Genomic DNA, 10,969 nt, shown 5'->3' on the forward strand with positions numbered 1-10,969 from the left:
GTTCAGTCACTCTCTGCTCTCACTAATGTCAGAAGTGCATCTGTATCCCTGTGAAGCCTCGATGCCTCCCTCTGAATAATTCACATACCCCCAGCTCACTATATCCACAGGGGCCACGTGTCCGTGGCTGTGGGTCCTGGCTGCATCCTGGGAGGAGAGTGCCGTGACCACCTCATGTGGATGCTCCTGGGGGCCGGGGGTGGGGGAGAGCAACAGGAGAGGGAGATCTCACCTCCTAATAACTCTGCTCTCTCCTCAGAAGTCCCTGTGCATTGTCATTAATGGACCCAGGCCCCATCACAGGTGAAGGGGGGACAACTGACGAGGTTGACAGGTACTGGTCGGCCATGGTGGGAAGTGAGGCATGATGAGAGAGAGAGGAGCCTGTCACTTCAGGTCCCCAAACAGAGGGTGTGAGGGGGTGTTTATGTCTCTGCTTTTATGTTCATAAATTCAGGACACGTTCACTCTGAGGTCTCAGTCACCTATGACCACAATAACATAATTTTGTAAATGCTGGGAGGACCAGGAGGATGGCCCCATGCTGAGGAGGCCACATCTTTAAAGTAAAGAGTGAGGTGTGGGGACACCTGCAGCACAGTAAGGAGCCCCCGGGGGATGAGAAGGCCCTGCCCTGTGTGGGGTGGGTGAGGTGAAAGGCAGAGCTGATTTGTTGAGTTTCACACTCTGCTCAGCTGCAGGACTTCCATCCCAGTTATGAGTGAAAATGGACTCTGAGACAGCAGGGGGCACTGTGGTTCCATCCCTGAGAGTAGATGGGAAAATCTCAGCTGGAAAATCAGAGCTAGAGACCTGCCTTGTGCCCTCTGCTCTGTGCTCACAGGGTATCAGCCGCTGTGACCTCTGCCTCTGCCAACCCTGCTCTAAGAGGAGTTCCCCCAGCCCCATCCACACTGAGCTTTCACCATATTTATCCCCAGGGACACCAGCAGGATGCAACAATTTGCATGAGGGTTCCTCCCTGCCCTCCCCTGAGGGGACAAGATAAGAGAGACTGTGAGCAGTTCTCTCACGTGTGGGGCTCAGAAGCAGAGTGTGGGCATCTCTGCCATGGCCTGGACTCCTCTCCTCCTCGCCCTCCTTGCTCACTGCTCAGATGACGGACTGAGGGAAGAGAAAATGTAATGATGGGGGACATATTTTTTTCTCTCTTACTGAGAACAGGCTGTGAAATAACCTCAGGCTCACATCTCTGTGTCTCTACAACTCTGTTGCAAGGTCCTGGGCGCAGTCTGGGCTGAGGCAGGAAGCCTCGGTGTCAGGGTCTGTGGGACAGAAGGTCACTCTCTCCTGCTCTGGGAGCAGCAACCATGTCCGAACATATGGTGCAGCCTGGTACCAACAGCTCCCTGGTACAGCCCCGAAAACTGTGATGATTGATGGTTCTCAGCCCTCGGGGATTCCAGATCGGTTCTCTGGCTCCAGGTCTGGCAACACGGCCTCCCTGTCCATCACTAGCCTCCAACCTGAGGACGAGGCTGACTACTACTGTTCAGCATGGGACTACAACATCTACAATGACACAGTGCTCCCAATTCATGGGGAACTGAGACAAAACTCTGCCCCTTTCCCCGTGACACCCCCATGAGTGCCTGCGACAAACAAAGAAGGTCGTTGTGGCTGACTGTAGTGGGTCCAGCTCTGAGGGTCTTACTTTCTGAGCGCAGGCCCTCTTTAAATAGTCAGTGACAGGCAATCTGCTTATGTTGTTTTACAATTTTATTTATATATCAATAATTTCCCTGCCCTAATTTCACTGATTTAAAACGCATACCAAAGCAACATTTAACATATTTACTAGGGGTATAAGCATCCATATTCCAGGTTGAGAGCACTTTCATATCCTGCAGGGAGAGACAGCACTCATCACACCTGTCAGTCCAGAGTGACTGCGGACCCACCCTCCGTATTTATAGATTCCTATCAGGTACATTTCATAGAGATGGAATCAGAAAATAGGTGGTAGTTTGCAGCTATCTTGTTTGTGTTTATTCTTTTGAATAACGTACTTTAGGTCACATCCATACTGTGACAGGGATTATTTGTTCTTTCTTTCTTTATTTTTTTTGCCAAAAAATACTCTACTCTTTGAATACTATGCATGGTGTCAGGGGAATATTGAAACTATCTGCTGGAACACTTTTAAAGTATATGATTTTCTAACACTATGCTATAGACTGAAACACATATTAAATAATACTGCATGTAAACAGTACTTTAAAAAAATAAAAATAAAAAATTTAAAAGCCTAAACCCTGATTCTTTACTTCAAGAGGTGTCACAGCAGCAGGTAAAAACTTACCCACTCAAACCACAGTCATGGGCTATATTTTCAGTTTAATATTCTTTAAAGCAAAGTATTTTGAAGATATTCATCAGTTCCACTCTTATTTATTTATTTATTTACCTAAAATATAAAACTATTAATAATTTTACCTGCTATTTATTTTTTCTTTTGTTATGTTTCTTTATTTGTTTGTTAAAAGAGAAAAAAGACCACTATTCTTCTGCGCAGTGCCCACCTCCATCCACCATTATCCTTTCTTGAGGACGTCACCGGGAGGCTCTGTAGATCTTCTCACAGCTGCAAAGCCAGAAACCAACTGAAATGGTTCTAACTGAATGAACCTTGCACCCATGCACATGGCCTGAGTTTGAGGTGACAGTGGGTGCTTCCTCTTAAGAGACAGTCTCAGAGCTCACAGCACCATAGCCTCCTCCTGGGAGGGGAGCTACAAACTGGACCAAGGACCCAGAATTGGGTGGTGTTTGTGGGTTCATATTTGCATAATGCCCAAGTGAAGGCACTCTTTCCCAAAGGACTGAGGAGGAGATAAAGGGACATCCCTGAGACCTGCATCATCATGAGGCCAGGGGAACTAGGAGAGTCTCCACCATGACCTGGACTCCTCTCCTCCTTCTACTCCTCCTTCTGCTCCTCACTCTCTGCCCAGGTCCATGGACATTTCAGAGACCAGCCTTTGGAGGAACCCCGCTGCCTTCACTCTTCATTCCTGATTCTGTCTGTTTCTATTTCCAGGTGCAGTTCTCAGGCTGTGGTGACTCAGGAGCCCTCTAAAACCATGTCTCCAGGAGGAAAGGGAAAAAACAACCCAAAACTATTCTTCACATTTGATCTTCACCAAAAAGCCAAAAAGCGATAAAAGTAGCCTCTATGTCACTGCTGCAGGGACATGACACACGCAAATGGCAAAATTAGCCTTGTGCAGTTCAAGAAGCCAACTCTAGGTAAATTTTGGACTTCAGTTAAAAAACAATGTATCAGTAATACTTCGTCAATACTGGTTTCTATGACCTCATCAATAGGGCTACACCAATGCAAGATGTTGAGATGGGGGAGCTGAGGGCAGAGTGGGGAAAGGCACGGGGACTCTGTGTCCTTTCTGCTTAGCTTATTTACAAACCTAAGACTGTTCTAAAAATAAAGGCTATTGATTAAAAAAGTAAAAGTAAATAATGAGAAAAGTATTATTCCCAACACAATATGAGGATATTTTCATGACCCCATGATGAAAATTGTGTCTTATAAAAAAGGTGAAAATCATATACACACAAGACATTAGATACTAAACATTCAAGGAGGAACACAATGTAAAATTGCTGAGATAATGAACAGACTAGAAAACAATTATTTCCCTTAAAAACTTGGATAACATCTAAGATTTTAAAGTAACATTTACAAATTCATAACAATAGGAAAGCAAATCCAATAAATAGCCTACTCATATACAGTGCAACATAAAGACATTATATTATATTAAACCTTGTTACTATTATTTTTTAAGTGAGAAGAAGAGAGATAGTGAGATAGACTCATGCATGTGAATGAACTGGGATTCACCCAGCAACAACTGTCTGGGGCTGATGCTCAAATCAGCTGAGCTATTTTTAGCACCTCGGTCTGACACTCAGACCAAGGAGCTTTCCACACCGACTCAGGAATCAATGGAGCCACTGGGTGCAGGAAGGGAAGAAGGAGAGAAAGGGCAGAGGGAGAGTGAAAGAATTAGATGGCTGCTTCTCCAGTGCACCCTGACTGGGAATCTAACCCAGGATTTCCATACCCTGGGCCAGCATTCTATCCACTGAGCCAATCAGCCAGGCTAAACCTTAAAAACTGCAACATGAAATCAAATAAACAGAAATGGAAATTATATGAGGTATGTCTTATTGAACCAAGCTGGGATAGATGCAATGAATGAGCAAAGAAAAACAACTGGAAAGCATAGGGTTTCAGACTATTAGAGTTTTCCAGAGAAAAGGATGACACAGAAATTATATACCTAAAGGTTAAGCTAAATTGTGAACCCCAAGAACTAAGATAACTACTGAGAGGAGTTCTTTGTATCTAAGTGAGCTCACATTTAAAAACAGAGCCTAGCAAACAGAATAGAGCGCCCAGATATAAACTCACGCCCATGTGGTCAGTTAATATCTGACAATGGAGCTATTAGAGATAAAATTAAGCAAGACTCATGGTGACAAAATACCTTTGCAAGGCAACTTTAATAACTTCTGCAGAAGGGCGTGCTGCTGCTATTGAAAGCCAGCCAGCAAGCAGGTGAGCAGAGGGCAAGTTCTGATTTTATCCCTAATGCTGGAAACACTTGTCCCTCCACATGAAGACCCTCCAGTTCATCCCACTGGCCTGTCCTCTATTTTGCTCTGTGGGTCTTTGGTTGGGAAATATGGAATAAATATTAGTTGTTTTGGATCTAGACCTTATAAAGTCAGTTCCCATTCTATCCTTGGAGTTCTTAACAAATGAACTTGATCAGGGCTAATGAAGATTGGAGAGCGGGAAAAGAGAGTTTGTAAGTCTCTAATGGAGGAAGAACCTCTAAAATAAAACTGGTAGAGTTTTATTCATAACAATATTCTTGTTATATTGATCCCTGTACTGAAAAAAAATTACAAAACTATATAAAAATATCTTAACTCTCTCAAGAGTCAGAAGAAAGGAAGTATTGTCAGTATCACCTTCAAGGGTAAGTGAGAACCTGCAGAAGCATCAGGAACACAAGGCATTTTTTCCCTGACAGCACTGTGTTCTCATGACAAAGGGGACATAAAAAGCCAAGACATGTCCACTTGGGACCAGGGACCTGACAGGAAACCCTCACAATGACAAAAGCAAACAGCAAAAACAACAATCAAGTATCACCTGTAAGAATCACCCAAGTAGACCTATTATCTGGTATGAACTAACAGGGTTCTCTATAAGCATCAAAAAAGAGACTCAAAATGATCATGTACCAGTATTTACCTAACTCAGGGGCCAGAGAGAAGTAAAATCAACAGTCATATAATCCTTGAATTACTGGTAAGATAGCATTTAATGAGCTGTTTGGAGGTCATTAGTGACCAGGAAAAAATAATGCCACGACCTCAATGACCTGCTCATTTTACTGCCCTGGGTACTGACATCAGAAAAATCCAGCTGAAAAAATAAGAAAGCTTTTCCAGTAGAGCTCGGTGGTGTGAAATAGGTTGGAGGACATGAGTTCTGAGACCAGCAGGGGGCGCTGGTGGACTGCACCTGAGAGCTTGTGGGCCACAAAAGGGAGCAAAATGCTCTACTGATTCTTGCACACTTGGGCAGGCAGTGTCCTCAATGAAGTGTGACTTTCCTACATCCAGTCCCCAGTAACGACATGAGCACTGAGCTCTGACACACACACACTTATCTCATATCTCATATCTCATTCTTCTCCCGTCATGGAGTCATTGCTCAGGCCTGTTTTACAGTCAAAGATAAATGCAAACTCACACAATAAAAATACATTTGCTTGAGGAAAATTGACCTACAGTGCTTCTGGGAATAAGACAGGAAACATCTGGGAAGGGATTGTCTCAAGGCTTCAGCAAGCAGAGCTCTGGGTTCTCTGTTATGGCCCAGGTTCCTCCCCTCGGACCTCCTCACTCCCTGCACAGGAGTTTCCTTTAGTAGAAAGTAAAAACTTATGAGGTGGGGGAGCATTTACATTGCCTTTTGTTCTTACCATCTGGGCACAACTGGTCTGTCAAACCATTTGTTCTAACACCTTCTAACCCTGCTCCCTGGGTCCTGGATCTGATGGTGCTGTCTCTTCCATATATCAATATATATCAATATCTATATATATTCAATATATATATATATATATATATATATATATATATAGAGAGAGAGAGAGAGAGAGAGAGAGAGAGGTCATGTAGCTAAAACTAATGTTCTTATTATAGCAAATTAAAGGCACCAAACCCTAGGGAAACAGTACCATATTAGAAAATTACCCACAAAATTACATTGATGATCATAGCTGATAGTTGCAAAACTACCTCCTCATACAAGCAAGAAGAATCCATGTCATTTCAAGTAAAATTGCCTTTAACCCCTCAGGAAGAATTGAGCCTACATAGGATATGTGCGCCCTCCCTGGGTGATGGTGGCCCAGGAATCTGGGGTGGGGGAGCAGATGTAGGAGGCGTGGTCAGCCTGCAGCCACTGTTCTCTCAGAGATGAAAACCGCTCAGCAGTCAGTCAGTGTCCCGCAGGACCCACAGGGGGCGCTGCTCTATCTCTTTCCTTTACTACTAAGGGTTGTGTCTCCCAAACCCAGACTTTCAATACCTCCTAATTCCATGGGAATTAGTTGGTTTCTCATTCCCACCCAGATCTGCCCCACAGAAAAAGTTGCTATGACCCCCAGAGCCAGGAGATGCCTGCGGCAGTCTGTAAGGGTGGCCGACCTCAGGGATCCCTGTTGCTACCATGACTCCTAATGTGCTCATGATGGAATATGTCCTAAGTGCATTGGTCCTTTATCTGCATCATGTTAGCTGTTATTGTTATTTGTCTGTTATTTCTCATTTATTTCAGCATTTTATAGTGATTTATGGAAACTGATAGTGTGCATTTTCAACTTTCTAATTCTTTTTTTTCTTGAGTGTTAATATGCTTCATCTCAAAATTTGATAGATATTAAACTTTCTCTATTTCTGTACAATCTCAGCTCTATGTTTGTATATTAGGAAAAAAAGCTTACTATGAACTTTACTAGGGTATGAACTGTGGCTCTTAAACACATATGAAGAGAAAGAGAATGAAACATGACAGTTTTAATACATAGAATATAGGCTACTGATTCCAAAATAAATTCTGTAATTCATCGTTTCATTCCTCACTGTGATGAGCACACATTGTGTGTGTTTTCTTTCCAGTTATCAGAGGCATTCCATCTCCCTGCTCACCCCCTTACATTCTATATCTCTTGTTCACTCTTTCCATTCCTTCTGCTCCACGGTAGAGTGTAACGAGAATGAGAGTGTTAAAATGTTATATGAGGTCCTGGCCAGTTGGTTCACTGGATAGAGCACTGCCCTGCATAATAGCCATTCTGGGTTCAATTCCTGGTCAGGCCACACAAGAGAAATGACCATCTGCTTCTTCTGCCTTCCCTTCCTTCCTTTTCTTTTTTTTCCCCTCCCAAACCAGTGGCTTGTTTGGTCTGTGCGACAGCCTCAGGCACTAAAAATAGATTGGCTGATTCAAGCATCAACCTCAGACAGGAGTTGCTAGGTGGATCCCAGTCAGTGTGCATGCAGGAGTCTGTCTTACTATCTCCCCTCCTCTCATTTAAAAGAAAAATAAAAGAAAAAAAGTTTCTATGATATCACACCAACTTGTTCATATAGTGTTGTTTCACTTCTGTTAATAAGATATATGTTCCCATTTTGTTATATCAGATGTTAACACACATCTCATAATTTCATGGTAACACTGTAACATTTTCTCCTCAACCACCTTTCATTTGAAGCTACTCCATACAGTTAATGTCTTCTTAGAACAAAGCAGAGTTGCCATCCCTCCTGATAGTGCCTCTCTGTGTCAGCAACATCATCCCTGGTCCCCCAACTACTGCCACTGGGACAGGGCTGAGGACTGCATCAAGGAGAAACCCCTGTCCCTTCATAGCCTGCACATGAAATCTGTGAATTCCCAGAGAACTCACTGCTGGTGGGTGGACTGACTGCTCAGCTCCTCCGTAGAAGACAACAAGGGATTTCCCTAAGGAGAGAAGAAATGTTCCCAGGGATGGGGTTGGATTGGGATGAACTAGATTTCTCAGTCCAGGAGGAAAACACAAGCATCTCATTATGTGGTCCACAGCCACTTCAGAACCATGAGGCTGAGCTGAGGCTGTCTAGCTTGGTCTGGAATTCACTGCCAATTGTCATGTGGGTACGAGGCACTACTACATGACATGCTATGTGAGGACACAGGCTCGTGATGAATTCCAGGCACAAAGCTGACCTGCACTCTCACAGTACCTGTCCCTTCAGATGTGATGTCCCGGAGATGGTAATTAGTCAACAGGAGAGGTGATTTGTGGCCTGAGTCTAGCACATCTCTCTATGGGACCTGAGGTGAGGGGATGCTCCACTGTTGCTGGGACAATGCAGAGATTGCTCCACAGACGCAGGTCAGGTGGGTCCATGGATGAGACGACAGCATTCAGGATTGTTGGGACTTCTGTGAGTTTCCTGAGCCCACAGGCCCTGACTGTGTCTTCTGTCCTCTCACACCGTATGGGAGATTTTCTACAATCCATGGTGTGAGCTGGGCTGTGGGACATCAGGAGCAACTCCCTAGTATGTGCCTCTGACACTTCCTTGATGAAGCTCTTGATGAGCCCAGACCTGCGGTAGCCTTCTTCTGCACTGGGTGTGGTCATACATGGAGGGTTACCATGGCAATGGTTCCAAGGTCTTCTGACAGATCTCTTACCTTGTGACATAGACAGGGGTGACTGACCCTCAGGGTTTCCAACACTTCCTGGCTCCTGTGTGTACAGACAGCCTCTCTAACCTTCAGGCTTCAACTGATAAGGAGGCTGGCCATCACTGCTGAATACTCAGTACAACCAAATACCACAGAGAACTTCCTGCTATGGAGAAGTAAGGAAAAAAATCTACCCTCCTTGCCATGTGAACCATCACTGCTCTGTCCTTGATTGTGACCATCTTTGGTCAGGTTTTGACCTCTGCTGACACTTTTCATTTAAAACAAGGCGTCTCATTATCTCACCTTGGCTGGTATCTAAGGGTCAATGACAACACCTCCATTTGAGTTTCTAGGTGCTGTGAATATATGACCTGGTGGATATAGTGGATATATGACCTGGTGGTCCAGGTGGCATCTCCAAACCCTATGCCTGTCCTTGCTCCTGGCTTATGATTTGATGATGCTCATTCTTTGAACCCTGACACCTGAGGGAAGCTGGGGTTTTATTTTGTTTCTGAGATGACACTCCGAGGAGTTCCTGACGCTGAGGTCCTGGGAGCTCCTCTCCAGAAAGGGCGTGGCTCTGAGGCTTTTCTCCTGCTCACTTCCTCTAATTTAACCCCATGGTCCATTCTTCTTTCCATATGCATTCTCTTGTTAGGATCATATAAAATAAATATGACTTGATTTGGACCTGGACCTTATTAATCCAATCCTTAGTTCTTAAGAAATGAACTTGAGCAAAGATATAGAAAATTATACAATAATAAATATAAATAAATCTCAAAATAAAGACAGAACCTCTAAAATGGGTAGAGTTTCATTCATAATATTTTCCATCAATTTTTATACTGAGAAAAATTGCATAAATAGACAGAACTATTTTAAATACCTCAAGAGTCAGAAGAAAGGAAGTATTTTCAGTATGACATTCACAGGTGAATGAGAACCTGCAGAAGTATGAAGAACACAAGACATTGGTTCCCTGACAGCACTGTTTTCATGGTGAAGGAGACATAAAAACAGTCACGACAGGTTGAAGGGGCTGGGGACCCAACAGGAAACTCTCATGACAACAACAAACAAGAGCCACAACAACCATATATTTCAATGTGTAGGGATCTTCCAGGTAGAAGTATCACCAGCTATGAACTAATGGGATTAATGGGGAACTTTCAGCCTAAGCCTGGACTCAGTGTGGTCGTGGCCCTGGCTGGATAGCTCGGTTAGTTAGCGCATTGTCAGATATGCAAAGGGTGTGGGCTTGACCCCAGGTCAGAGCACAAACAGGAACAGATTGATGTTTCTATCTCTGTCTCCTCTCTCTTCTCTCTCTAAAATAAATAATAAACTCATGAACTGGGAAAAAAAATATGGTCATGCTCATTAATGAGTACAGGGGCCAGGCAGAAGTCAAGTCAAGTGCCAGGAAATAATCCTTTAATATCTCGGAACATAGCATTTTATGGAGTTGTATAGATGGCATTAGTGACCTGAAAAAAATTAATGGCTCTACCCCAACATCACACAGGGAATCTGCTCATTCTACTGCCCTGGGTAGTGACATTGGAAAGATTCAACTGCAAAACCAGCTCTTTTCCTGGAGAGGTGGGTGGTGTGAAATGGGCTGCAGATATGCGTTTTGGAACCAGTAGGGGGCGCTGGTGGACTCTGCTTGAGGCTCAGGGTTGTGGAGCAGACAGACTAGAAAAATTCTCTGCTGGTTCTTGCACACTTGGGCAGGCAGTGTCCTCACTGAAGTGTGACTTGTCTGCATCTAGTGCCCAAAGTGTCGTATGAACACTCAACTCTGACTCACACTTTTTTTTTTTGTATTTTTCTGAAGTTGGAAACGGGGAGGCAGACAGACTCCTGCATGTGCCCGACCAAGATCCACCTGGCATGCCCACCAGGGGGCGATGCTCTGCCCATCTGGAGTGTCACTCTGTTGCAACCAGAGCCATTCTAGTGCCTGAGGCAGAGGCCACAGAGCCATCCTCAGCACCTGGGCCAACTTTGCTCCAATGGAGCCTCGGCTGCAGGAGGGGAAGAGAGAGACAGAGAGGAAGGAGAGGGGGAGGGGTGGAGAAGCAGATGGGCACTTCTTCTGTGTGCCCTGGCCGGGAATCGAATCCGGGAGTCCTGCACGCCAGGCCAACG

At 44.5% G+C, this 10,969-nt stretch overlaps 1 gene segment (V, D, J or C); it reads left to right on the plus strand.

Annotated features, from left to right (window-relative positions):
* The first annotated feature begins 281 nt into the window (after window positions 1–281).
* LOC136318233 (immunoglobulin lambda variable 1-44-like) lies at window positions 282–1,609 on the plus strand. The segment is given in 2 exon segments: window positions 282–334; window positions 1,240–1,609. Coding segments are annotated over 2 exon segments (423 nt in total).
* The last annotated feature ends 9,360 nt before the right edge of the window (window positions 1,610–10,969 follow it).

The sequence above is a fragment of the Saccopteryx bilineata genome, unplaced genomic scaffold (assembly GCF_036850765.1).
Source record: "Saccopteryx bilineata isolate mSacBil1 unplaced genomic scaffold, mSacBil1_pri_phased_curated manual_scaffold_17, whole genome shotgun sequence".
Classification (NCBI taxonomy): Eukaryota; Metazoa; Chordata; class Mammalia; order Chiroptera; family Emballonuridae; genus Saccopteryx; species Saccopteryx bilineata.